Source organism: Mauremys mutica, chromosome 25 (genome assembly GCF_020497125.1).
Source record: "Mauremys mutica isolate MM-2020 ecotype Southern chromosome 25, ASM2049712v1, whole genome shotgun sequence".
Lineage (NCBI taxonomy): Eukaryota > Metazoa > Chordata > Testudines > Geoemydidae > Mauremys > Mauremys mutica.
Genome location: NC_059096.1, coordinates 7,332,262 through 7,359,055, shown reverse-complemented (window position 1 = coordinate 7,359,055; position 26,794 = coordinate 7,332,262). Strand labels below are relative to the sequence as shown.

The 26,794-nt window shown below is 56.8% G+C and overlaps 1 protein-coding gene across 1 annotated transcript; it reads left to right on the top strand.

The window, feature by feature from the left end:
• COL1A1 (collagen type I alpha 1 chain) lies at positions 1–26,794 on the top strand. Its single transcript, XM_044999148.1, has 51 exons — positions 1–206; positions 2,413–2,607; positions 3,198–3,223; positions 3,334–3,369; positions 3,580–3,672; positions 3,773–3,847; positions 4,453–4,497; positions 4,977–5,030; positions 5,331–5,384; positions 5,710–5,763; positions 6,154–6,207; positions 6,771–6,824; positions 6,932–6,976; positions 7,292–7,345; positions 7,525–7,569; positions 7,912–7,965; positions 8,459–8,557; positions 8,645–8,689; positions 8,790–8,888; positions 9,360–9,413; positions 9,516–9,623; positions 10,124–10,177; positions 10,729–10,827; positions 11,165–11,218; positions 11,313–11,411; positions 11,928–11,981; positions 12,491–12,544; positions 12,652–12,705; positions 12,842–12,895; positions 13,825–13,869; positions 13,988–14,086; positions 14,587–14,694; positions 15,422–15,529; positions 16,002–16,055; positions 16,150–16,203; positions 16,650–16,757; positions 16,846–16,899; positions 17,832–17,885; positions 18,316–18,477; positions 18,587–18,694; positions 19,307–19,414; positions 19,972–20,025; positions 20,138–20,245; positions 21,017–21,070; positions 21,204–21,311; positions 21,787–21,840; positions 22,790–22,897; positions 22,997–23,279; positions 23,495–23,685; positions 23,817–24,059; positions 24,907–26,794. The coding sequence occupies exons 1-51, from the start codon at positions 125–127 to the stop codon at positions 25,051–25,053; spliced, it is 4,359 nt and encodes a 1,452-aa protein (XP_044855083.1). The 5' UTR covers positions 1–124; the 3' UTR covers positions 25,054–26,794.

The window sequence follows — 26,794 nt, the reverse complement described above, 5'->3', positions numbered from 1 at the left end:
CAGAGTCAGTAGGAGGTTTCTGCTGGGGTCTGGATTGGAACTACATAGTCAGATCATCCCTGTATGACTGGACTCTAAAACAGACCAAAGGGGCCCAAAGAGTCTACATGTCTAATATTTAGACATGTTCAGCTTTGTGGATTCTCGGTTACTGCTGTTGATAGCAGCGACTGTACTACTCACCAAAGGTCAAGGCGAAGAAGACAGTAAGTAAAAAACTTTCTCGCTAACTTTCTGTACGAGAAATAGAGAAATTGTCTGTTTAAGCAGTTTCCCCTATGCACAGGGGGGGGGAATGTAAACCTTGCACTTCAGAGCAAAGAGGGATGCAAAGCTGGACTGCTCTGCAAAGAAAAAGTCTTGAGTGGGATTGCAACACTTAATGCCTTTGCATGAGTTGGATGGGTTTGGGGGGGGGATTTTGCATGCTTTTCTAGTTAGGAAACTGCGTTTGCAAGATCAGGTTAGGGAGATGGGGAGAAATGTGTTTTTTTTTAAAAAAGGATTGTGTGTCTTAAAATGGGATGAGGCTGGCAAGAATTTCTCAACTTTACAGAGCCTTTGGAATTGTGTGGGGGGGGAGGGGTGAGGTCAGAAGGGGATTGAATATGTGGCTTAAAAAGTGGGAGTGGACAAATGTATTTGTTGATGTCCGTTCTTCTTCCCCCACTGAAGTTGCTCGGTGGTGGCAAACAGCCCCTTCCACCAGCAAAGTTAACCAGCTGCAGAAGGGAACTGGGCGTGTTCATTATGTTCTGTGCAGACAAGTTGTATCAGTTAGAAGCTGTGAGGTTCCTTGCCAAGTTGGGGTGGGGGGGGGGGAAGCAGCACAATCAGCCTCTAGGAGGGGTTGTCATGGGAGGGAGGCTAAGGCAGGCAGGGGAGGGGGGAAGCCAGTTATGGAAAAGCCATGGTGTGCCTTGGAAAGCGAAGGGAGCGGGGAGCGAGCCCGGGGGGCTGGGGTTTTCTGATCTGCAAAAGCCATCAGGAAAGAATTAGAAAAGTCTCAGATGATTCATAAGGAAAATGTTTTAGAAGCGGAGGAGTCTAGACATCACTTCACAGACAAAACCTCCTGGATGCTAAGGAACTGGATTCATGTTTCTGCAGTGAAGTTTCATGGTGTGTGTGGGGGGTGTCCCATGGCGACCTCTGGTGGCCATCACCTGGCCTTGCTCCTGCAAAGCCCTCTCTGGACTGCATCACCGCCCCCTGGGGCCCATTGGGAGCCCTGGGACTGGACAGCGCTCACCAAAGGGGCCATATTTCCGGGGTCAGCTGTGGACTAGGTTTGCTGAGCAAACTTTCCCTCATCCCCATGCTAGGAGTAACATCCCTAATTCGGTCCTGCTGCAGGCATGTATCCAGCCTTGGCCTGCCACCTACAGGCGGAGTGACTGACTGCACCCCCACTGCATACCCCGCGGGTGTCAACACAGCAGTTTCCTGTTGCAAAACCGCTGGCTCCCAGGGACTCCGCCAGCCATAGCTTTTTTTTTTTTTAATTTAAGCTAGACATGAGAAGTTGGGGACGACAGAGTAGAAACATCTGGCCTCTCCGCCGTGATCCCGCCCTACGGGATTTCACACGCGAGGAAGGTTGATCCCGTTTGTCTCCCCGCGGTGGGGGAACGACGCCGAGATTTTACCAAACCTGAAACCGGCGTGGAAGCAATTCCATGCTGAGAAAAACAGCCGGCCCGCTTTTCTTCCCCATCACGGGCTTCTCTTTATTGAGGCCACCTCCTGCTTTACTGGGTCTGATCCATCGCCGCCACCTCCCAGATCTTGCCTGCCTGAATGTGTCATCTCCTGAATCTAATTACAACCTGGCTCGCCTGGCCTCGTATCCCACCCTGGTCTCATTCGCCTTCCCACCCAAACCATTTTCACTTGATCCCATTTCCCAAGCAACAGACAGAATAGATTTCACTCCCCCGCCTTGCCCCTCCACAGAACGGCTTGTCTCTGGACCCCTGCCTCCCTTCTCCCCACTCCACTTCTAGTCCAGCCCTCTTCCCTTTAGGAGACTTTCATTTGGCTTGGCCTCGGCTCCAGCAAGCTGAGGTTATAGTTGGATGTAACAATTGGCCGCGGGTTTTGTTTAAATTCCAGAGACACTGGAAATAGTTATTGTGGTGTTGGCATGTTTCCTATGTCATGGAGCTGCACTGATGAGAAGCAGATGAGTGTATAAAGGTTCCAGGAGAAGTGGGGGGGCAGGAAAGGCCTACGTTGGGGGAACTGGACAGGAAAGAAAAACGCCTTTGGATAAAAAAGGAACTGAGTCTAATCAGCCTCTTTGTCCCTGGATTGGGGGTTCCTCGCCTGCAGCTTCTGGGCTAGGGCCTGATTCAGTTCTTACGCTCCTGACGCCCCCCCCTTCCCTCCTGTTTCTCGTTGTCTCTCTAGTTCCATCTGGAAGCTGCATACATAACGGACTAACATACAGCGAAGGAGAAGTGTGGAAACCTGTACCCTGCGAGCTCTGCGTGTGCGACAACGGGAACATCCTGTGCGATGAGCTGACCTGCGACGACGTCGCAGACTGCCCCAATGCCAAGATCGCACCCGGAGAATGCTGTCCTACCTGCCCTGGCGCCGATGGTACTGACTGACACTCGTGTGCATGCTCTGTCTGTCTAGCCTGATATAAGGTGCGAAGCACCAGGATATGCTGGCACCAGATACAATCAGCTCCTCCTACACATGCAGAGACAGGGAGGGGGTTGGAGACCAGGACATCAGCAGAGCCTAGCTTGGAGACCTGCTAGCTTCACCATCATCCCTGGTAAAGCTAGAGCCCCTAGCTATGGCGTCACAGATAAGGCATAGCAAGCCTGTTCCTCGCCTTTGAGCTTCTAGGGCGTTTCTTTCTAAAGAGACATTTCAAACGGGACTGATTATTTCTTGGCGGAGGTGCCCAGGGGACCAGCATAAACTGTGGTGGACACAATTATGACCTCTCCTTAGCGTGCATCACGGTCAGGGAGACAGTGAGTGAGACATGCAGGTCTTTTGCAGATAGAACATTTGTGCATCTTTCTGCCAGCCATGCTACTTAAGCAGGTGTTACTCAAGCAACGGGGGTGCATTTTACTGTCATTTATATCAGGGCAGGGTGCAGCGTGGGGGTGGCTTTTAGAGAAGCACACGACTTGACCCTTTTAAATGATCCCTTGTCCTTCTCTCCGCAGCCTCTCCAAAAGGCACTGGAATAGAGGTAATGACACTCCGTAGCCTTCCTCCACAAACCTTTTCCCTGTTGTTTTCTGAAGGGTCTTTTCTCTCCACGCTAATTCTCTAAACACCTCTCTTTCTTCTCCCCACCAGGGCCCCAAAGGAGAACGCGGCCCCAAAGGAGACAGGGTAGGTCTCTCCAGCCATGCTTTGGCCATTGGTCGCTGGAGTTTGGTCAGGAAATGGGGATGAGGGAGGGGGAAAGATTTCCATGGCCGTGTTAAAGAAAAATTTTGAACTGTGGACAATGGCGACCGAGTCCAGTTATCCTGCCTTGTCTCATGCCCGGATGACGCTACCGCAGTACTAACCTCTGGGTTCTCTCCTCTTCTTTTGCAGGGACCCCCAGGCCAACCTGGTAGAGATGGCATTCCCGGACAGCCTGGTCTTCCTGGCCCCCCAGGCCCCCCAGGACCTCCAGGCCTTGGCGGAGTGAGTTGGGTTCCAATCATTCACTCAGGTCTTCCCCGGCACGGGATGAATGCAGCACAGTATTTTCACACCGGCTTTCCCTTCTTTCTTTCTCCCATAGAACTTCGCACCTCAACTGTCTTACGGCTATGACGAGAAATCCGTTGGTGGTGGCCTGTCCATGCCCGGCCCTATGGTGAGCGTCCCCCTCGAGGGGCTGGGGCAGGGGCCGGCCTGAGGGCCAGGACTGAGACAGGAGAAGACGTTAGGGAGAAAGGATGGGAGGGAGTGGAGTCGGAGTTACGTAGCAGGAGGGACAGGAGCTAGCTTGGCCTAGCTTGGCTTTAGAACGCACAAGGCCGAGGGGAGGGGGCAGCAGATCTCTTCCTGGGGGCAGGCACAGGACCACCAGCTGGTTGGGGCTGGTGTTTTCCTGGCCAGTGCTACGCAGGATCGGCAAGGGATACTTGAATTTGCCTTAATCCTAGGCCAGCTTGAGACCTGGCCTGCTCTCTTCCCCAAGTAGAACATCTTGGCAGGTGGCTCCGTGGATTGGGACCTCCGGGGGTCACCAGGGACTCCGGCCACAAGGGGAGGGGTGGGAAAAGATCAGCAAGAGGCGGCATGGTCTGTGCCAGGGAGAGTCAGCCCCGAGCCAGGCGGCTGTGGGTGGCGAGGGAAGAGAGAGGCCTGCTGGAAAACAGGAGGTCACCGAAAACCAAGATGGAGGGGAGGCCGGGCCTGGGCTGCTCCAGCTCATCTCCACACCTGACTTATTCTTTTCTCTCTCTTCATTTCCAGGGCCCAGCTGGTCCCCGTGGTCTCCCCGGCCCTCCTGGTTCTCCTGTAAGTACCTCACATCTTCCCTGTCGAGAAAACATGGCCCATTTGAGCCCTCAGCCAGCGCCTTGTAACTGCCCCCTTTGGGAACGAGCTACCCCCAGTGCCCTTTCAGGCTCCTCAGCTCCCAGAGACCTTCTCAGTGAAGGGACGGGAAGTTGCCTGTAGGGTGACCAGACAGCAAGTGTGAAAAATCGGGATGGGGACTGGGGAGTAGTAGGAGCTTATAGAAGAAAAAGACCCAAAAATCGGGACTGTCCCTATAAAATCGGGACATTTGGTCACCCTAGTTGCCTGGGGTGGGGGAGGAGTGTGGGCTTGGCTCCCTCCTGGTGGACGGCGATAGACACCTCGCACCGCGATAGACACAGATGCTCCGTGCGAGGCAGCCGTTGCCAGCAGCGGAGGGAAATCGGACTGATGCGTGAGCAACTGGGCGCGGGTATGTTCATTTTCTAACCCGTCCTCTCCTCCTACTCTTCTAGGGTCCTCAAGGTTTCCAAGGTCCTCCCGGTGAGCCTGGAGAGGCTGGGGCTTCTGTAAGTCATGGTCAATCGTCTTCTCGCTCTTCATTTTCATAACGGGATGGGCTGCACGCTGAACCTCCCGGCCCCAGCCTGGGACTAGTCCTTGCACCTCCCCTCTTCTGCCACTTGGGGGCAGCTGATGCAAAGCCTGGCCTACCTTTGCGGAAAAGACTTCATCGGGGAATGGGATTTCTCTAGCCAAGCCGGGAACCCGTCCCAGGCCTGTGGGGTGAATGGCTAGTGGGGGGGTGGCAATGGGAAAGTCTTGCCCGGTCTCCGAATATTAACGCATGTTTCTTCTGCCTCTTCTAGGGTCCCATGGGTCCCCGTGGTCCACCTGGTCCACCTGGCAAGAACGGAGATGATGTAAGTGTCCTTCAAAATCAAAGTCCCTCTAGAGAAGATCCCCCACCCTGCCCCCAAATGCAGGGGATAGCCTTGCTTGCTAGCCAGATAGCTGTGGCTGTGCTAAGCCTGTCGGGTACATGGGCTTCCTTGCACGAGCCAGGTGAGCCTTTGGCTTCCATGATGCCGTGCAACACCGAGAGAAAAGAAAATGGGACCTCTCCCCAGACAGGGTTTTGCGAAGAGTTGAGTCCCTTTCCCAGTGCATTTAGCATCTGATCAGTTGTCACTGCAAACGAGCCGGGTGGACTACTGACCTGACTCCATCTCTTCTTCCTTCTCCAAGGGTGAAGCTGGAAAGCCTGGACGTCCTGGCGAACGTGGTGCTCCCGGCCCCCAGGTGAGACATCCCTTCTGTCTGGTTCCCCCCTTGGCATTCGGGTTAAGGTGGGTTTTTACCTTTGACCAGCATCACCATTGTGACACGGCTGGAAAAGCACTGGCTGGGCAAACCTGCCCGAAACCTCTTGGTCTCATTGTCTGGTTTCGCTTACTTCACATGACTGCCATTCACTGGGGAAGACGGTTGGCTCTAGCAAGCTGGTCCTGGCTAAAGCTGATCACTGTCAATGGCTAGGAGTCATGATCACAGCAAGAGATGCTCATGACCAGGGATGCTCCAATTATCCAACCTTGCCTGGGGCGCTGGGTTCCCCTCGGCGGTAACTGGCTTGATGTGGGGCGGCCTTGGTGTCCTTGTCTCTAAATCGTTGTCTTTTCCTCTCCCCAGGGTGCCCGTGGTCTGCCCGGAACTGCTGGCCTGCCAGGCATGAAGGGTCACAGAGTAAGTTGATTCTCTAGTTCTTTACACTTGGAAAAGGAAAAGGAAAGGTGGACCCCTACAACCCCAAAAATAGAACCATAGAATATCAGGGTTGGAAGGGGCCTCAGGAGGTCATCTCATCCAAACCCCTGCTCAAAGCAGGACTAATCCCCAGACAGATTTTTGCCCCAGATCCCTAAATGGCCCCCTCAAGGATTGAACTCACAACTGTGGGTTTAGCAGGCCAATGCTTGGCCCCGGCAGAAACATAAGCAGTAGCTGAGCTCGCACCACAGTTCCCTCAGCTGGCCTTATTGCAAGGCAGTCCTGCAAGTTCCTTTCTACCAGGAGTGGTCTGATGGAGCCCCTTGTCCTCACCACCATTTGGAGGAATTCCCCCCTTCTCATGCCACTCAGCTGGCAAACAGATGGGGCCTTACCCTCCCACCCCACCCCACCATGCACATTGTGAGGGACCATTGCAAAGCCAGATGATTTTCAATCATGCCTCCGCCTGGGAGGACAGTGTCTTCTCCTGACCCTCATCACTGGACACTTATGTTTCTGTTTCCCCTTCCCTCCAGGGTTTCAGCGGTCTTGATGGTGCTAAGGGTGATACCGGTCCAGCTGGCCCCAAGGTAAGGTCCCTCTGCCAGGAGGCATGTTGGCCCTCTCTGCTCCCTTGAAAAGTTTCCTTGTCCCCTTTGGGAACCAGCCGTTGACCCCAGCTTTGTCTTCCTTCTAGGGTGAGCCTGGTAGCCCTGGTGAGAACGGAGCTCCCGGACAAATAGTGAGTAGCTCGTCACACCTTCCTGTTGCCCATTGATAGCAGGAGTCTGGACTAGGAGGTGGTGAGGGGGGCAGGCGTTGAGCTTATGAGAGCAGCAGGGACCTGCAAGAAGAGGGGTCGTGGGGAGGGTCGAGCTGGCTCTCCGGAGCGCTTGGTTTTCCAAGGGACTAGAGAACAAAGTGGGGCAGATTTACCAGCATGAAGCCCCACAGGGGGTGGGGAGCAGGGCAGGGCTGGGAGATCTGGGGGAGAGGGCAGGGTGCAGATGATGACAGTGGCATCTCTAGATGAACTCACATCTCTCCTCCTTTCTAGGGGCCCCGTGGTCTTCCTGGCGAGAGAGGCCGCCCTGGTCCATCTGGCCCCGCTGTGAGTATCGGTGCTGCACTGCTGGGCTGCGGGCACCTTGAAGCATCCTCCCCGGTGGCACCTCTCTGGGCCATGCCGGCTGGGATAGCTCCAATGTGCATCATGCTCCTCCTCTCAGAGCTTCTGGGTCTTGGGCCAGCCTGTCTGTAACCAGTGCGTCTCTCCTCTCTTCCCGGCAGGGTGCTCGTGGTAACGACGGTGCTCCCGGTGGTGCTGGCCCCCCAGTGAGTATTTTCACCTCGCGCTGCCCTGAGATGAGATGGTTCAGCCGCGGGGCCCTGGCCGTTGGGTGGTGCGGCCACACGGACACTGGCCACAACGACCTCCATGTCGCTCCCCTCCTGGAGCTTTGCTGGCTTGAGCCCCACAGGTGGCAACAGCACAGCCCCGCTCAGGAACTGGCCAGTGCCCGGATGGGAAGGTTTCCTCCCTCCGGCCTCTGTTCCCACCCACGTCAAAGCACAGCCCAGATCTCTGGCCAAGGCCAAGATGGCTGCAGTGATGAGAACCTGCCGGCCCCGGAGGTTCCTTGCTATCACTCTCTAACCCGCTTCCTTCTCACCTAGGGTCCAACTGGCCCAGCTGGCCCCCCTGGCTTCCCTGGCGCTGTCGGTACTAAGGTAAGGACACGAGCCCCTCTTCGCCGGGGGGCACCTCCCCATCGCTGCGGTGGGAGCTTGCCCCGCAGCCGGCTTGGGTGGAAGCTGATCCCAGCCTTCAACTAGAGGTTTCATCATAGTTCAAATATACTGTCCAGATGGCCTGGCCCCATAACCCTCGCCAAACCGTGGGTCAGGAGCCTTGCGGGTCCATCTCTGCCTTATGCCGACCCTACCCCCTGCTAAGCTGATACCAGCACGATTGTTGCATCCAGTCATCCCCAAAGGCCTCGCAGCTGCCCCCTGAGCAAACATGGCGAGCCCCAGTCAGTCCCCCACCCCCCGAGTGGGCTGGAGGGATGGAGCACCAGGCCTCGGTGCAGCAAGACATTCAGTTCCAGTCAGAGCCTGGTCAGGCCTGAGGGCAAATGGCTTCCGCGGAGCGTGGGGGTGTGTGGGGGTCTCCCAGCAGTCACTGTGCTCACCGGTCTTTCTCTCCTCTCTTGTCCTCTAGGGTGAAACTGGTCCCCAAGGCGGTCGTGGTGGTGAAGGCCCACAGGGCGCCCGTGGTGAGCCCGGTGCCCCCGGCCCCGCTGGCGCTGCCGGCCCTGCTGTGAGTGGAACTGCACGATCCCCTCCCACCTCTTGCCCGTTGCCCTGTCGTCTCCGGTGATAACCCTCCCTCTCTTCTCTCTCCTAGGGCAACCCTGGTAGCGATGGTCAACCTGGTGCCAAAGGTGCAACTGTAAGTAGCCATCTCCCCCCTCCTTCCGTCCTCTGTAGCGGGTCGGCTCTCAGGAGCCAGGTTTTCCCAGCTGCCTCACCATCTCTTCTGCCTCCCGTAGGGTTCTCCTGGCATCGCTGGCGCTCCCGGCTTCCCCGGTGCTCGTGGCCCCTCCGGACCCCAGGGTCCCAGCGGTGCTCCTGGTCCCAAGGGTAACAGCGTAAGTGTCCTTCCTCCTTCCCCGTCTCTGCTGAATTAGATTGGCCTTCTTCACCATCCAGGGCTAGGCAGGGATGCGCCAGGCCTTGTGAAGTGATCTCTGCCCCTGGCACCCCAGCGCCCAGTGCATCCCCTCCCTCGGCTCCTTCTCTGAGCCTTCACCTCTGCAGCTCTGCATCTACCAGCACCTCCCTCCTTATCAGCCACCTGTCTCTGCTGGAGGTGTCTCTGCTCCACCCTCTGCCCTGGGACGGGGATCCTCTGACCTGGGTTACAGCCAGCACAGTTCCCCTCCCCCTCCAGAATATCGAAGGTCCCTGTCCCTTCACGGGGCTGGGCCTTTTGTGTCTGTCATTCCCTCTGGCGCCGAAAAGGGGTTGAGGGTGCAACATAGATGGCAGGCAGCATTAAGCCCTTGTTCATGCAGGGAGACGTCTGATATGAATTCGTTTCTCTTTCCTTCTACCTTCAGGGCGAACCTGGTGCTCAAGGCAACAAGGGAGATGCTGGTGCCAAGGGAGAACCTGTAAGTACCAGCCCCGCTGGGGCCTGCTAGAAGCTTTGCCCACAGTCTGGTTTGCTAGCCACAGGGAGACACTCACCGCTTTGACTTGCTTGTGCTTTCTAGGGTCCTGCTGGTGTCCAAGGCCCCCCTGGTCCATCTGGTGAAGAAGGCAAGAGAGGATCCCGTGGTGAGCCCGGCCCTGCTGGTCTGCCCGGCCCTGCTGGCGAACGTGTAAGTAACAGCTGTGTTTCCCTGGAGATCATGCCCATTGGCATGGTGCTGGGTCCTCCGGTCAGACCCGGAGCTCCGTCTCTCGGACACAGGGCTCCCGACCTACCTTCTCAGTGATCCAAGCACCTCCCGAATCTTGGGATGGGAAATTCAGATCTGGACCCAGAACCAAATCCAGATCCCATAAGGGGCCTGACCTGAAATCCCAGCCCGGCACACGCCCAGGTTCTGGGAGGAGGTCAGACCCAGATCAGCTGAACATGCAATCCAGCCCCATCACCATCCCAAACCCAACCAACTCTGGAGTCGCCTCCCCGCTCAAATTTTCACCCCCAAAGTTGGCAGCTAGGGCCTGTTGCTCCCCACTGCAATCCCAGGAGGGGATGGGAATTGGGATGGGGGGTTCTGTGAAGCTCCCTTTCCGTTCCCATCTTCTCCCTGTTTCACTTGCTGGCTGAGTGGGCTTTTACCTCACTGGTTTCTCTTGTGTCCCATTGCAGGGTGCTCCTGGAAGCCGTGGTTTCCCTGGCTCTGATGGCATTTCTGGTCCTAAGGTAGGTGCTAGTCTCCCGCCGTTTGCTCCCTCCTAATGTGAGAGAGACAGAAGAGGCTCAGATGTCCATCACACTGAAATACACAAGGGGCTCGGAGGCAGGCTCCCACCTGGGCCTCCTTTGCAAGGGGCTTGGGAGCAGCTAACGCCTGTGGAAGGGGGAGTTTGTGGGGCTTTCTGGGAGCGGTGCATTCTGCCCTGTGGGATCTGGTCGATTACCCAGCCGCTCCCTGGCCCCATCCCCTTTCTTTACACCCCACGTTCTGGATTTGGGGGTGGGAATTGGCTCGTCTCCACATGGTACATACGCTAGGATGACCCTTTCACTAGGGTTATTCACCCCATGGCATAGCCCAGTGATTTCTTTGTGGCCAGCCCTGGCAAAGCTCTTTCAATGCCCATCCAGTGCCCACTCGGCTCTGTTTAGTCACCCTCCTCTGTCAAGTGACACGGTGGGTCCCTGCTGGCTCGTCATGCCGTGCCAGCAAGAAGAAGCCACACGGGTCTCTACTGCAGCGTGTAACCTCTCTCCTGCTTCCCTCCCCACCCTAGGGTCCCTCTGGCGAACGCGGTTCCCCTGGCCCTGCTGGTCCCAAAGGATCCCCTGGTGAATCTGGACGTCCTGGCGAGCCTGGTCTGCCCGGCGCCAAGGTAAGAAGGTGGAGGAGCCGGGCAATGGTTCTGAGCGGGATGGAGGGGCGGCCCGAGAAGTCCCACCGAACTTTGCTGCTATTTCTGCCAAGCGCCATCTCAAGGTGAACTCTCTGCCCACATCCTTCCCCCGGCCTCTTCTGGTGCCAGCGCTCTGTGGGTGCAGCCGGCTTCGAGCAACTGGGCGTTTTAGGCCATCCCACATCCACCCCCTGCAGCGACCCATCGGCTGCGCTGCCCGCCCTCGCCCACCACATCCTACCCTGCTCTGACCCCTCGCGCACAGCGAAGGAGGCCGGACGCCCGATGGCTTAACCCAGCTCTTCTTCCTTTTCAGGGTCTGACTGGAAGCCCAGGTAGCCCAGGCCCCGATGGCAAGACCGGCCCCACTGTAAGTCGTGGTTTATCAAGGCCCTTCCTCCTCCTCCTCTCCCTTTGCTTGCAATGGCGTCCTCTGAACCGTGCCTTTGCTTTGTCCATGCTAGGGTCCCGCTGGTCAAGATGGTCGCCCCGGACCCGCAGGCCCACCCGGTGCCAGAGGTCAGGCTGGTGTCATGGGTTTCCCTGGACCTAAAGGTGCTGCTGTGAGTATCAACGTGCTCCCTTCCTGTACTGTCGCCTCGGGGCGAGTCGCCCAGCCCAGTGATAGGGACGTGACAAAATGGCCGCCTTCAGGACTTCCTGTCACCCTGGCTGCCGCCCGGGAGTGGTTGCATACAGAGCACAATGGATAAGTGGCCCCTTTGGGTACCGTTTTGTAAAGAAGGGCCTTATGTGAGGGGAGGCACTCTGGGAACCTCTCCCTCAGGGGTTAGCTGCCGGCAGAGACAGGCGGCCCAGAAGACATCCCACCATGGGGCGGGGAGATGACCAGGCCCTGAGGAAAGACAAAGCTGGGGCGGTCATGGGAGGCAGCCTAGAGCGTCAATAGAACTGCCGCAGGGCCAGCCCCGCCTGCTTCCTGTCATGGCGCCTTTCGTGTCCTCCTGTGGCTGCATCCTAGGGCCATATGAGAGCCAATCGTCCCCGATATCCCCTCGCTGCTTGTTCCCGGGGCGTACCGCGTTCCTTCACTGAAGCCATTTTGTTCCCTTTCTCAGGGCGAGCCCGGCAAACCCGGTGAAAGAGGCGTTCCCGGACCCGCTGGCGCTGTTGTACGTATTTTTCTTGGTACTGATGGCCTCTAACAATCTGTCTCTCGCAGCCAGGGCTGGATCCAGCCTGGAGTTTGCCAGCCCGAGGCCTCTTTTCTTCAAGATGAGAAAGAGAGAATTTACCATGACAGTAAAACGGACCTATATAGTATAGGGCTTTCCACAGCAGAGCAGACCGGGGTCCGTCTAGCCAATATCTGGGCTCTGGCCTACCACCACAGGATTCAGTGGAAGATATAAAAACTTCTGCATTGGGATGACATGCCTATGGTGGCTGGTTCTTCCTAAGCCACAGAATTGCTTATTCCCTGGACTTCTGGGGGAGGGTTTATATCCCTTATGCCCTTTTCGCCTTGTTACTAATACCTTGTGGCAATGAGTTCCACAGGTTAACTACGTAACCCGTGAAGCCAACCTTTGAAGCCCCCTGAGATTTTCTGCTTCTGAACCTTGTAGGCTCACCACACCTTCCCTGAGCTCTTTCTAACCTCTTCCTCCTCTCCCCACAGGGTGCTCCTGGCAAAGATGGTGAAGCTGGTGCCCAGGGATCTCCTGGCGCAGCTGTGAGTATGAATCCTTTCTCGCCCCTGCCCTCTGCACTGGCTTGTTGGGGAGCGTGCTGCTCCGAACCCCGCTGGATTCCTCCTGACTTTCTCCCCTCCTCTTTCAGGGTCCCTCTGGAGAGAGAGGTGAACAAGGACCTTCAGGTGCTCCTGGATTCCAGGTGAAGAGTGTTCCATTAAAGGCCCCATCACAGGGGGGGAATCCCTCCTGATCAATCATATTTTGTTCCATTTTTTGCACACACCCCCCTTCCCCCAGGAAATCTCAACTCTTGGGTTTTTTTCTTCCCCTCCCAGGGTCTGCCCGGTCCCGCTGGTCCAGCTGGTGAATCTGGCAAGCCTGGTGAGCAGGTAAGTGCCAAGAAACCATGGCGGTGGGTGGGATTTACAGAAAGAAGGAGGAGAGCTCCGCTTAGCGCCAAAAGCCAAGGAGAGGTGTCTCCATGACAGATCCTGCCCCCTGACTCCCAGTCCCTCGCTGGCCTGCGCCTCATCAGTGCCTTTCATGGCCGTTCTCACTTCCTTAGGGCTCCCACCCCCAGCTGGAGATGTTCCTCCAACACTGGACGTACGTCCAGAGTGATGAAACGTATCAGATTCCCCCTTAGCCAATGAATGGGGAGAGCTGCCTCCAGACAGGGCCTTGGCCGCTGTCAGACTTTCTCCCCCCCACCCAGCCCCAAAACTCATCTCAGAGGCCACAGCAACCATGAAACTCCTTCATTCCAGGCCTCCAACCTCTTCTCCGAAAGCCTTTTGGGTGGACATGGGCCCAGGCCCTGGATCTGAGCACCTGTAAACTGGGGCTGGTGAGGGGTGGCACTGAACTCTGGATCCAGATCTCAGTGTGACCACTTGGGATTCTCTCTGTATTCAGCCCAGATATCCAGGCCGGGGGCCCAAGACCAGCCTTTCGGCTAAGAGCAAATGTAATTTCAATGTAACAACTGACGCATCCTCTGTTGGGTGAGACCAGGCCCTGGCTTTGCTTGGGAGGAGACTCGGTGCTCTGGCACCATAGAGCGCTCCTGTCTCTAACCGGTACGAGCCATGCAAAATTCCAGCGGTGGAAAGACAGAGGCAGAGGCAGAGTCTGGCCCTCATGAGGATGGAGCTTGGTGATTAGTGATGGAGGGGTTGGAGCAGATGTCCCCCTTCCCGGCCACTCACTGCTCCACCCCAGCCAGTTCAGGAGCAACATCTGGGCTTCTCCAGCAGGTAGCATGCCCCTTTCCAAGCCCTCAGCTCTAATTCTGCCTTCTCTGTCTCTCCCGTGACAGGGTGCCCCCGGAGACCTCGGTGCCCCCGGTCCAGCTGGTGCAAGAGTAAGTTGCGACCCGTTTTCTCTGCTATCGGCAATCTCTCACCCTTCTGTCTCTCTCGCCTGCTGCCCCTCGGGATGGCGCAGTAACTCGTTTCGGTTCTTTCTCCTCCGTCCTCTAGGGTGAGAGAGGTTTCCCCGGAGAGCGTGGTGTCCAAGGTGCGCCCGGTCCACAGGGCCCACGTGGGAGTAACGGTGCTCCTGGTAATGATGGTGCTAAGGTATGTACCTATCTCCCTCCTCCTCCTCCTCCATGATGGGTGAAGGAGGCTCAGCTCGAAATGGGAGGGGAAACCAGGGGAAAATCAGTGCCTCTGACATGTCCAGGGGAAGCAGGCTCTGGAATGGGATTGGCAATGGGATATAATCCTCCTGCTTTGGAGGGGGCTGAGGTTTGGTGTCCAGCCAGCCAGCAGCTGCCTCGAACCAGATGCAAAGCAGGAAGGGGGGACTCCATCTTCCCCCATCGACTTAGCCCCAGTCCTGCAACTACAGCAGGATTCTCCTCTCTCTGCCCAAGGCGCAGAAGGCCCTGTTTGGCCTGGGCAGCACTCATGGCCCAGCCTTGCATGGCTCCAGAGGCAGCCTGCCCTGGCACCGGAGAATGGGGGACGGGTCGCGGGTCTCTGGAAGGCGGGTGGCTTTTGCTGTGATGAGGCCATAGCTCCGTTTCTAACCCCGACTCTCTTTTTCCCCCTCGCTCTGCCTTGTGGGGCTTTAGGGTGATGCTGGCGCTCCTGGCGCTCCCGGAAACCAAGGTCCTCCCGGTCTGCAGGGAATGCCCGGCGAACGTGGTGCTGCTGGTCTGCCTGGTGCCAGGGGTGACAGAGTACGTACGAGCCCCCCGAAGGCCTACCAGCAAAGTGACCCCCAGTCTTCACCATGGAGACCATGCCTCAGATCTCCCTGCTCACGCTCAGCTTGTTACCCCTCTTTTCCCCCCTCCACTCTTCCGGCTTCTCTCTTCTCCACCTCTCCCCAGCTCTCTCTGTGCCCCCTCCTTCCTTGCCTTTCTGTCCCCTTTTCCCTTCCATCTCGCCCCGCTCCGCTCTTCTTTCATCTCTCTGCTCCAGCTCCAGCTCCGGCCCCCACCTCCTCTGCCTCTCCTCTCTGCTCTTGGAGAATCTAGGCCAGGTGCCTGGGCCACTTTAAGATCTAGTTGTCCTCGTCCGACATTCGCTATAGGCCAAAGCCAGCCCCCCGCCCAAACCAAGGAACTCCCGGGCCTTGCTGTGTGTGTCTCTCCAGGAGTCCAGCGAAGTGCCCTGGTTCTTGCCCAGTGCGCTGCTGGGGTCTCTGCTCCACGAGGCCTAGTTATGCCCTTGGAAGAGGTCTTCTCCACCAGCTTGAATGGCTTGGACATGACCAGCACTGCGCTGTCTTTTTCCATTGGCCGAGCTGACTGGCTAATGGTCTGGATGCTTGGAGTGAACGGCTTCCAGTGCAGGGCAGATAAACACCCCCACCCCCACCCCCACACCAGAGCTGGCACAAGCCCCCACCCTGCTCCGTGCTCCGTAACCAGAAGGTAACCTTGCTTTGCCCTCTCTCCCCAGGGTGATGCAGGTCCCAAGGGTGCTGATGGATCTCCCGGCAAAGATGGCCCAAGAGGTCTGACTGGCCCCATTGGTCCTCCTGGCCCAGCTGGTGCTCCTGGTGACAAGGTAAGGATCGCCCCACCCCCTTTCCCTGTCTCCTTGGAAGGAGCAGGGCAGTGACTCTCCTAGCCTCTCGGGCACCTGAGCTGGTGCCATGGGCCCCTGGCATTGGTGCAAAAGCCAGTCCCATTTGTGCCCAGCAGCTCTCGACCCGGCTTCTGTTTCCTGGGAGACAGAGAGGAAGGCCCCAGCTGATCATTCGGTGCAGAGGTGCCTCTGGATCCTCCCAGTGAGAGCATGGGGCTTCATCAGCTTCCCCCGGGAATGCTTCCTACGGACCCGGCCTGCCCAATCAGGGCAGTGCCCAGGAGGGTCCTGCATCCCTAACCCCCATTTCCAGAGAGGAGGCAACTTCTTGCTCTCCCCACGTCTCACGAGCGACCCCCGAGCTAGCCAGCCTCGCCCCAGAGGCACCTCCGAAGAGCCCTGGTCTGCCAGGCCCCAGCCTTGACCTCCTCCCTCTTCTCTCCTTGCGCAGGGTGAATCTGGTCCCTCCGGCCCCGCTGGTCCCACTGGTGCTCGTGGTGCTCCTGTAAGTACCATTCCTCCCTGATTGGCTTCAGAGGCAAAGATCGACCCCTCCCTCTCCTCGCTGACCCCGTCTCTCTCGTTTCCTTCTCTTCCAGGGAGATCGTGGTGAGCCCGGCCCACCTGGTCCCGCTGGATTCGCTGGTCCCCCTGTAAGTATGCTGGTTAAGAGGTGGCCCTCACTGGCCCCAGTGGCTCCTCCCCTCACCCAGACCTCCCTCGGGAGGATGGTATTCAGTGGGGTGGGCTGCGGGGGTAATCCCATGCAGCCCAGGGCTATGGGGCAGAAGCAATCCTACCTACCATTGCAATACTGGGAGCGCTGTTCCTGCGTACGGAAATGGGACTCATCCCTGGCCGGTGGACTCACCGAGTTGTCCTACACCAGGCCTCCGAGAGGGAACAGGAGCAGTCCTACGGCCTGTGATCCTCTGGCTCCCATGTGAGCTCGACGGGGCTTTCCCCATTGAGACAGCCTAGTCACATCAGCCCATGTTTGTTCAGTGAAGGACCGTTCCCCCATCACCCTCCGCCCCCATCTCCGCGAGCTCCCCGCACGGACGCTGCCCCTCACCCTCTGCTCTGCTCTCCTCCACAGGGTGCTGACGGCCAGCCTGGTGCTAAAGGTGAATCTGGCGATGCTGGTGCTAAGGGCGATGCTGGTCCCGCAGGCCCTGCTGGGCCCACTGGCGCTCCTGGCCCCGCTGTAAGTGACTCTCCACTGCCCCGATCCCTCCCCATTCGGCCAGTGTTCCGTTCCCGCCTCTGACCTCCTGCTCCTTCCTCTCCCGCAGGGTGCTGTTGGTGCTCCCGGACCCAAAGGTGCTCGCGGAAGTGCTGGACCCCCTGTGAGTATTTCCTCCACCTTTGTGCTCAGCCTCTGGGCTGCCAGGGATGGGAGCCACCTTGCAAAATGTCCCTCTCTTAGCCACAGTGGAAATGCCCGAGTTCCTGGCAGGTTACGGACTAGCTGGGACTAACAAACAGCTGATGATTCCTTCATGGAATCTCTCTCTGTTTTGCATGGAGCAGTTTTCACTCCCCTTCTGATTCGGCTTCTCCCACCAAAATTGGTTGAAGGTTGATTCCGCCCCCGCCCGCAGCATGTGAGAATCCACCTTTCCAGCATGGCCTTTGCCCTGGGCCAGCTTTTCCCCCATCCCTGGGAAGGAGGCAGGTTGGGAAAGGGGGTTGCTTTCTGAGTTTGTTGCAAAATGCCACACAAAAAAACCACCCCACCCTCCTCCTGTCCCTCTGGGAGTGGGAGCAGCTTCTTCCCTGGGTCAAGAAATATTTTGCTTCCCTCTGGCTAGAGCATTAAAACCAGACCCTAGGTGCAATGGAAGGCATGCCCCTCCCGCATGGCTCAGGTTATTTGAACGTGGCCGTCTCTGTGCAGCTCCGAGAACGTGTCCCCGCCATACACCTGCCCGAGTGTCCTGCGCGTTCATGGACCTCTGCATGGAGGGAAACTGCTCCCTGAACTAGCAACCCATTAGCCATGAACGCTATATGTCAGGGGCCTTAAAATTCCACCCGAGCTTCAGAGAACGTCTCTTTGTCCGGAGCTGGCTGGGTTTCGCCCTGAGGGGCAAGACTGACCTGGCAGATCAGGCAGCATCTTGACCTTCCACCTTGCCATGATGACTCTCACTCTCAGCCTTAGCTGCAGGCCTCTCCCAGCCCACGGGCACGGCAGCGTTTTGGGCGGTGCTCGTAGTACAGATCCGTGGCTAACGGAGCCGTGGGACTTAACGCCTTCTCTCCCCACCTTGTGCAGGGTGCTACTGGTTTCCCTGGTGCTGCTGGAAGAGTTGGTCCTCCTGGCCCCTCTGTGAGTATCTCCTTTTTGCTCCCCTTGCTGGTAGCGTTGGGGGAGGGCCGACAGCACTGGCAGGGGTGGGGATGGGGAGGCTGGTGGGGGGATCTGCCACGGGACTGGCAGCCTCCAGCCGCTGGGGAGGATGGGTGATGGCCTGGAAGCCAAATGGGGAGGAGATGGGACCCGTGAGGGGCGTGAGGAGCGGTGGAGCTGGCAGGAGGAATGCCAAGGCCCTGCCGCAGAGCTTCCACGGTAGCCTGATACCACTTGCAGCCCAGCAGTGGCTCCGTCTGCCCCATGGTGGCACTGGAGCATGGAGCCAGGCCTTCTCCCCGCTCCGCTTGAGGGGCCGGACCGTCGGAAATGAGCGCCCCTTGGAGAGGGCTTGCCTCTCAAAGTCTTGGGCTTCCCTGCCTGACCTCACCTCTCTGCTCTCTCCCAGGGAAACATCGGTCTCCCTGGCCCACCAGGCCCCAGCGGAAAGGAAGGTGGCAAGGGACCCCGTGGTGAGACTGGCCCCGCTGGCCGCAGTGGCGAACCTGGCCCCGCTGGCCCACCCGGACCTTCTGGTGAGAAGGGCTCCCCTGGTGCCGATGGTGCCCCAGTAAGTACCCGTTCAGTCCTACCACAGGCCCCTTGGCAGGTGTCGTCGGAGCGTGTGCCCCAGAGCAAGATGGGTGGGTTTGTAACCAGGGTCTCTCTCTCCCCTCCAGGGTGCACCTGGTACTCCAGGCCCACAGGGTATTTCTGGACAGCGTGGTGTCGTCGGCCTTCCCGGACAGAGAGGCGAGAGAGGTTTCCCTGGTCTCCCTGGCCCATCTGTGAGTAGGAAGTCGAACCCGTACGCCCTCCAGCCGGTCCTCAAAGGAGGCTTGTGGCTTCAACCCGTTGCCCTTGCCCAAAAAGGATCCAAGCAGGAGTGGATCTTACGGCCCAGCCGCGGAGGCTCAGACTTTCTCCTGGCATTGGCAGGGCAGGGAAGGGGTGGGAGAGACAGGAGCTGGGCATGCGTCGCTGCTGGCGTGATTGGGAGCTCTCCATGCAAGGAATGGAGTCCTTGACTCTTCCCCCTTGTCCAGGGAGCTGTTCTGGCCAGGAGATAAGAGAGGAGGAATAGCGGGGAGGAACCTGTGATCTTATCATTATTATAGAAGAGGATGGTGGAGCCAATCCTCCCAGGCTGAGGGGTGCTCAGAAGTTCACCACCCCTGGATCTGACCTTCTTGCTTGGTCCCCAACTCTCTCTGAGCCTGTAGCCAGAACTCCAGCCCCAAACTCTGAGGGCGTGGGATCCAGTTTGGGACAGGGTGTCTTCATGTGGGGGTGGTGAGAGGGGATTCAACCCCTCTCCCGTCACAAGCGGGTTCTTCGGTCTCAGCCACACCTCTCCCTCTTCTCTAACCCGGGCTGGTCTCTCTCTCGCTCCTCCCCAGGGCGAACCTGGCAAACAAGGTCCATCTGGCTCCCCCGGCGAACGTGGTCCTCCTGGCCCAGTAGGACCTCCTGGCTTGGCCGGACCCCCTGGTGAAGCTGGACGTGAGGTGAGCTGCCACCATGCTTGGCTTGTTAGGACTCTCCTTTGCCCAAACACCGACAAGGCCAAGAAACGCTAAAAGCCAGTGTGGATTAGTGTCCTAGCTGCTCCAGAACCCACCACCATCACCAGGAGCAGCACCAAAGACAAGGAGAGAAAACCCTTTCCATGCCCCTGGGCCAACACTCAGAATGCTCTGCTCCATCGAAGGGTAGGACAGACCTTGCCCCCGGTCTCCTGCAGGGACTGGTGCCAGCGAGCAACGGCACGATGCCCGGAGCGCAGTGCCCAAGAGAAGGGAGAACAGCCAGGGTCCCAGGACGGGATGGGTTCCAAAGGAGCTGAGTATGGGAGGGATCAGGGAATGGGCCAGTTCCAGAGAGGAAACGGAAGCCCCGTGGGTCCCTTTCTCTTTTGATCTCTAGACCTCACCCATCTCTTCCTGCTCTCCCAGGCCTCAGCGCAGCCAGTCCCCTGGTTAATTCGTCACTCATTGGTTGTCTCCTATCCAAGGCCCCTCTGTCCTGCTCATGCCTAATGCTGGGTCTCTCTGCTTGTCCTCAGGGCTCTCCCGGTTCTGAAGGTGCTCCTGGTCGTGATGGAGCTGCTGGTCCCAAGGTGAGTTCGACCCCGAAGGGTCATGGCAAGAGGCTTTTACTGGGGGTTGAACTTCAGGCAAATGTTAACTGGCTGCTTTGCTTCCCTCTCTCCTCGTCTTCTCTGGAAATAGGGTGACCGTGGTGAGACTGGCCCATCTGGTCCTCCTGGTGCTCCCGGTGCCCCTGGTGCTCCCGGCCCTGTTGGTCCCGCTGGCAAGAATGGAGATCGTGGTGAGACTGTAAGTGATGCTTCTTTACATTCGCCCAAATATAAAACCCACTCCCTGCCCTGAGCTGGGAATAGAACCCAGGAGTCCTGCTCCCAGTCCCCTGCCAATGCTCATCCCCGGAGCTGGGAATAGACCCCAGGAGTCCTGCTCCCAGTCCCCTGCCCCAACCCCCAGCCAATGCTCATCCCCAGAGCTGGGAATAGACCCCAGGAGTCCTGCTCCCAGTCCCCTGCCCCAACCCCCAGCCAATGCTCATCCCCGGAGCTGGGAACAGACCCCAGGAGTCCTGCTCCCAGTCCCCTGCCCCAACCCCCAGCCAATGCTCATCCCCGGAGCTGGGAACAGACCCCAGGAGTCCTGCTCCCAGTCCCCTGCCCCAACCCCCGGCCAATGCTCATCCCCAGAGCTGGGAACAGACCCCAGGAGTCCTGCTCCCAGTCCCCTGCCCCAACCCCCGGCCAATGCTCATCCCCGGAGCTGGGAACAGACCCCAGGAACAGAATTGGGGAGATATGAAATAATCAGCCCAGTTATCAAGACAGGATCAAGCAGAGCAGCTGCCTGCTCTAATCACTGGACACTTCTCCTTTTCAGAGTCAGGCCTTGGACCCAGGAGTCCTGATTCCCAGCTCTCCTCTCAGAGCTGAAAACGATACCCAGGAGTCCTGACTCCCAGTCTGCCCTGCTCTAACTCCCCACAACAGTGCAGAGAAACGAACACAAGGGTACGCTAATGAACCCAGTGAATGTCCTAATCTTTTCCTCTCTTTTCTTTCCTAGGGTCCTGCTGGTCCCGCTGGCCCCGCTGGCCCTGCTGGTGCTCGTGGTCCTTCTGTAAGTTATGGGTTCAGATTCCGCTTTTTATTGCTATGAAAAAGCAACTGCCTTGGCAGCAACATTGCTGAGCAACGGGCAGGGAGGTGTCCTTCCCAGCCACTCAGCGAGGTGACTCTGCTTCCTCTTCCAGGGCCCACAAGGTGCCCGCGGTGACAAAGGTGAAACTGGTGAACACGGTGACAGAGGCTTGAAGGGTCACAGAGGATTCTCTGGTCTCCAGGGCCCACCTGGTCCTCCCGTGAGTATGGCTGCCTCCCGCTCCCCCGATAGAGCCGGCTCCAGGAGATAAGCCCATAGCAGGTCTCTGGAGAGAAGAGTATGGACCCTCTTCCTCACTGCCCCAGGGAATCATGGGAGAATCCCAGTGAAGGCCATCACCTGATGAGGAGATGGGCAAGCCTTGGCCTGCCCCAGTTTCAGGCTGCCCTTAGACCTTCAGCTCACAACTGGCCTCGCACATGCAGCGGCTGGGAAGGGCAGGCGTCCGGCCGGCTGCTGTTGCCTCAGCCCCTTGATCTTAGGCCACAGGCCAACAGCTGCCCCCTAGAACCTCCAAAGCTGCCCTGTTGTTTGCCCTCTCTCATGAGCTTCAGCCACTGGAGCAGCCTAGCTGATCGGAGCCCAGTGGGAGTTTCTCATAGGCACCTCTGCACTGGCCTCACGGGCCTCCAGTGTTGTTGCAGAACTGACGTTTGCTTTCCCATTCGGGGCAGGGTTCTCCTGGTGAACAAGGTCCTTCTGGAGCTTCCGGTCCCGCTGGTCCAAGGGTAAGTACCGCCCCAGTGAAGCCAACAGCCGCTTTCATGAGCCCATCCGGCGCAGACACCGGATGCCTTGGGAAATTCTGGGCTGGGGGCAGAGGGCTCATGAATGAAATAATCAGCACCGTTTTCAAGCTGGCGTCCAACACAACAGGTGGCATCACCTTTTAAAGGTCAGATCCTGCCTGATCCCCGAGCTGGGGTGGCACGGATATCGGCCAGAGGCAGAACATGGACCGTAGTGTAGCCAGTAGCTTAAAAAAACATCCGTGTAGCCTCTGAGCATGCAGCAGAGACTCTTGTAAGCACTGGTCTTCTATCAAGGAGACACGGAACCCAGGATAGATGCCTGCTGCTTTCTACTGACCCTTTACTCTTCCACCTTAGCAGGGAGGTGCCTTAATAAGAGAGGCCCTGCGCAGTGTGGGTCAGCCTTAGAAAATCCTTTCCCAGGCAGAGGCGGTGCTGGGAAGGGAACAAAAATGATCCAGGGGATAAGGAGACTCCTAAAATCGAAGTCCTCCTGCAGGTATCACAGCGCCCATAAGGAGATGTCATTGTAAGGTTTCTCAGCACTCCCTGTGTGCCGAGGGCTTCCCAGACAGTTGGCGAGGACAGGGCCTGGTTCTGTTCTCAGCTGGACCTGGACAAACCCAGAGTATTCCAGTGGCTTTAGTGGATCTGAGTGCATCTCCAGTGGAGCTTGGTCCTTGGTCCTGTGGTCACTGGTGCTCTGTTAATTCGTGAGACAGATAAGAATAGAGGGAGGTAAGCTAGGTGAGAGAGCTGGGTGGATGGAACAGACAAGAGGGGTGGACGGATGGGCAATGGGATGGGTCTTGATTGAGTTGGCATGTTCTCCCTTGGTCTGTCTTTCAAGATGGACATACCTTCACTCCACTTTCCTCTCTCCAAAACCCACCGATCTCATTTTGTGTTTGCCTTTTCCAAACAGGGTCCCCCTGGCTCTTCTGGTTCCCCTGGCAAAGATGGTCTGAATGGTCTCCCTGGCCCCATTGGCCCACCAGGTCCACGTGGTCGCACTGGTGATGTCGGTCCCGCTGTACGTATCCCTCTCTGGGGCTTGGGTGGTTGGGATCTGCTGGCCGCTGGGTGAAAGGGCTTCCTGCCTTCAACTTGCTCTGCTCTCCTCCTCCAACAGGGTCCCCCCGGACCTCCTGGACCCCCAGGTCCCCCAGGCGCACCCAGCGGCGGTTTCGACTTCAGCTTCCTGCCCCAGCCTCCTCAGGAGAAGGCCCACACCGACAGCCGCTACTACCGGGCTGACGACGCCAACGTGATGCGTGACCGCGACCTGGAGGTGGACACCACCCTCAAGAGCCTGAGCCTGCAGATCGAGAACATCCGCAGCCCCGAGGGCACCAGGAAGAACCCAGCCCGCACCTGCCGCGACCTGAAGATGTGCCACAATGACTGGAAGAGCGGTGAGCTTCCCGGCCTCATCCTGGGCGCATCCTCACTGAGCTCCTTCTCTCTTAGCGGCCTGTCTTGCTCCTCTTGTCCTGCCCTGCCTTTAGCCCCCCTCACTAACTCACACGCCTCCTCCGTTCCTACTGAATTCCTTCCTTCCTTCTTTTCTTCCTCCATCACTTTCTTTCTTTCTTCACCCATTCACTCGTCCTTCTCCTCTCCCCGCCAGGCGAGTACTGGATTGACCCCAACCAAGGCTGCAACCTGGATGCCATCAAGGTCTACTGTAACATGGAGACTGGCGAGACTTGCGTCTACCCAACCCAGGCTAACACTGCCCAGAAGAGCTGGTACGTCAGCAAGAACCCCAAGGAGAAGAAGCACGTCTGGTTCGGCGAGACAATGAGCGATGGCTTCCAGGTCAGCTTAGGGGACTGGCGAGGCGGGACGGGTGGGAAGCGAAAGGGCTGGATCTGGAGACTCGGAATGGGGGAAAGGACCTGAGGACTAACATTGCTTTCCTGCCGGGGGTCTCTCTCTCTCCTCTGCAGTTCGAATATGGTGGCGAGGGATCCAACCCAGCTGACGTTGCCATCCAACTGACCTTCCTGCGCCTGATGTCCACTGAGGCTTCCCAGAACATCACCTACCACTGCAAGAACAGCGTGGCCTACATGGACCAGGAGACTGGCAACCTGAAGAAGGCTCTGCTCCTCCAGGGCTCCAACGAGATCGAGATCAGAGCAGAGGGCAACAGCCGCTTCACCTATGGAGTCACCGAGGATGGATGCACAGTGAGTGTCCCACTGCCTTTGGCTCTGCCAGCCCGGGTGGTAGCGGGAGCTGGTGCACCCACGCCTCCCCAGGCCCTTGCGATGAGAGGGCGGAGAGGGTGAGGGTGGAGAGGCAGAGCAGAGCTGTGAATCAGTCTCTCCAGCCCTGGACGTGACTGGCAGAGTTCTCGTATATGGTGGCTCAGGAAGGTGACTTGCCCTAGATCCCACTGTGAGTCAGTGTCAGAGCCAGCAACAGAACCCAGGAGTCCTGATTCCTAGGGCCCCCTGCACCCTCTGAGAGCTGGGAAGAGAACCCAGGAGTTCTGATTCCCAGGGACCCCAGCACCCTCTGAGAGCAGGGAAGAGAACCCAGGAGTTCTGATTCCCAGGGACCCCAGCACCCTCTGAGAGCAGGGAAGAGAACCCAGGAGCTCTGATTCCCAGGGACCCCAGCACCCTCTGAGAGCAGGGAAGAGAACCCAGGAGCTCTGATTCCCAGGGACCCCAGCACCCTCTGAGAGCAGGGAAGAGAACCCAGGAGTTCTGATTCCCAGGGACCCCAGCACCCTCTGAGAGCAGGGAAGGGAACTCAGGAGTCATGATTCCCAGGGCCCCCTCTAACTTGAGAGCTGGGAAGAGAACCCAGGAGCTCTGACTCCCAGGGTCCCCTGCAAACTCTGAGAGCTGGGAAGAGAACCCAGGAGTCCTGATTCCCAGACCCCGCCTACCCTAATCACTAGCCACCCATTGTGCAACGCTCTCTCCGATGCTCAGGCAGCGTTTCCTTGCAGCCAGCTTTGCTGCCTGGAGGAGCGGCTCTATCAGCGACCCTAACGTTCTCCTTTTCCCCGTCCCTTCCCCACAGAGTCACACCGGCACCTGGGGCAAGACAGTCATCGAATACAAGACAACGAAAACCTCTCGCCTGCCCGTCATTGACGTGGCCCCCATGGACGTTGGCGCGCCAGATCAGGAATTCGGAATTGACATCGGACCCGTCTGCTTCTTGTAAACCGGAGCTAAAACCCCCCCCGGAAAGAAAATCAAAAACAGCCAAAAAGGAGACAATTTCACATGGACTTGAATTCGTGTTTTTTTCTATCCATCATCTCTAAAACTATTTTGTTTCCATTAAAAAAAAAAAGCATTAAACCAAAAAAATAAAAATAAATGACTTTTCAAAAAAATTAAGGAAGTGGGTCCACTTGCTTGACATGGTTCTATTTTATTTTTTTTTTTAATCCCTGAAGACAGATTGGGGTTGGTTTGGTTATATTTTTTTTAAAGTAATATCTTGGGACCACTACTTGCACAATCGAAACAAAAATACCATCCAAAATCGACCCTACCAAAACACCCAAATCACAACAACCTGCTCTGAAAATTCTGCAGCAACAAGAGCGATGCTAAGCTAGTCCAAATGGTTTAGAACCTGCTCCCCTGCTCCTACTCCTCTCCCGCCAATGCAAAAATCTCTTTTTATAACCTGGAGTTGGAAAAAAATTCCAAAATTAACCTACAGCCGACCTCTCCCTGCTGGTGTCTTTACTATATATATATTTTTTATACCACTGAAAGGAAGGCACTTAAAATCGTGTGTAATGTACCGTTTTTTTTCCCTTTCATTTGTTCAGTTGGCAAAAGAAATAAATATGAGAAAAACGTCAAATCCAGGTGTCGTAATTGTTTGCCTAAGCAAAACCCAGTCGTGTGGAAAACAGCCAAAATCTGGCATTTGGTGTGTTGACTTTTAAGCAGAAAGCGCTTTTTGCAGGCCAGCTGGGAGATAAAATCCGCTTAGAGAAAAATCAAACGTTTTGTCGGTGAACAATGAGGGGGAAAAATGATTAATAATAATAATACCCAAAGCAGAGAAAATGTAATGTTCAAACTGTATATTATTGTTGTATGGAAGGTTACCTCTCAACTGTGTTTTCCGAGTAGTTTTAAGTTGCTTTGGGGTGTTGTTTTTTTTAACTGACACCAGGTTGTGGAGAAGGGGGCTCGGCTTTCAGGTTTCAATCAAAGGTGCTAACTTTGTCTTTTCTTTCTTTTTTTTTTTTTTTCTTCGTTCGCTGTGTTAATGTTTTTTCAGTTCTAGGTCCCTTTTCGGTTTGTTGGTGGTTTAAAACTGCACAGTCCGACACACGGCGAGGCTGCGATAGGGACCGATTGGTGCTATAGAGATAGGACTGTTGTTTTCAGGAAAGAAACTCAGTTCTTTTGCTGCCCAGGGTCAACTTGTGAATTTTCTGAAGGTGCTATTTAAAAACAAACAAAAAAAAAACCCCTAAAAACAAGGACAGGAAACTAATGCAAACTAGATCCAAGTAGCCTTGGAAGGGAACGAAGGTGTGTGCAATCCTATCTTTCCAGTTAAGCAGGTGGATTCCATTTCTGCTTCCCCTCCTCCGTTCATTCTCTTTTCCCATCCCTCCATCCCCCTCCTTTATCCTGCTGCTTCTTCTCTTCCATGCACACTCCTGTCCCCTCTCGCTCTCCCGCCATCCTCCGCCGCTGCTGCTGCTTTCTCTCTCTCTTTCCCTTTCCTCGTCCCGTCCTCCTCTTCTGTGCTTCTCTCCACGGGTTTCAAAGCAACCCCGCAGCAAAGCCCCATTCCTAGCCAGAAGCAGATGTTCTAGGGAGGGAGAGCAACCGAGGATTCTGTACCTATTTTGTATATGTATAATAATTTGAGATGTTTTTAATTATTTTGACTGCTGAAATAAAGCATGTGAAATGATCCAAACAAA

Bases quoted from the DNA above. Each gene is read 5' to 3' on its own strand.
- COL1A1 (XM_044999148.1), top strand. From the start codon at position 125: ATGTTCAGCTTTGTGGATTCTCGGTTACTGCTGTTGATAGCAGCGACT. The intron at 3,370-3,579 runs GTAGGTCTCTCC...CTTCTTTTGCAG, and splicing joins GCGGCCCCAAAGGAGACAGG to GGACCCCCAGGCCAACCTGG. The intron at 22,898-22,996 runs GTACGTATCCCT...CTCCTCCAACAG, and splicing joins CTGGTGATGTCGGTCCCGCT to GGTCCCCCCGGACCTCCTGG.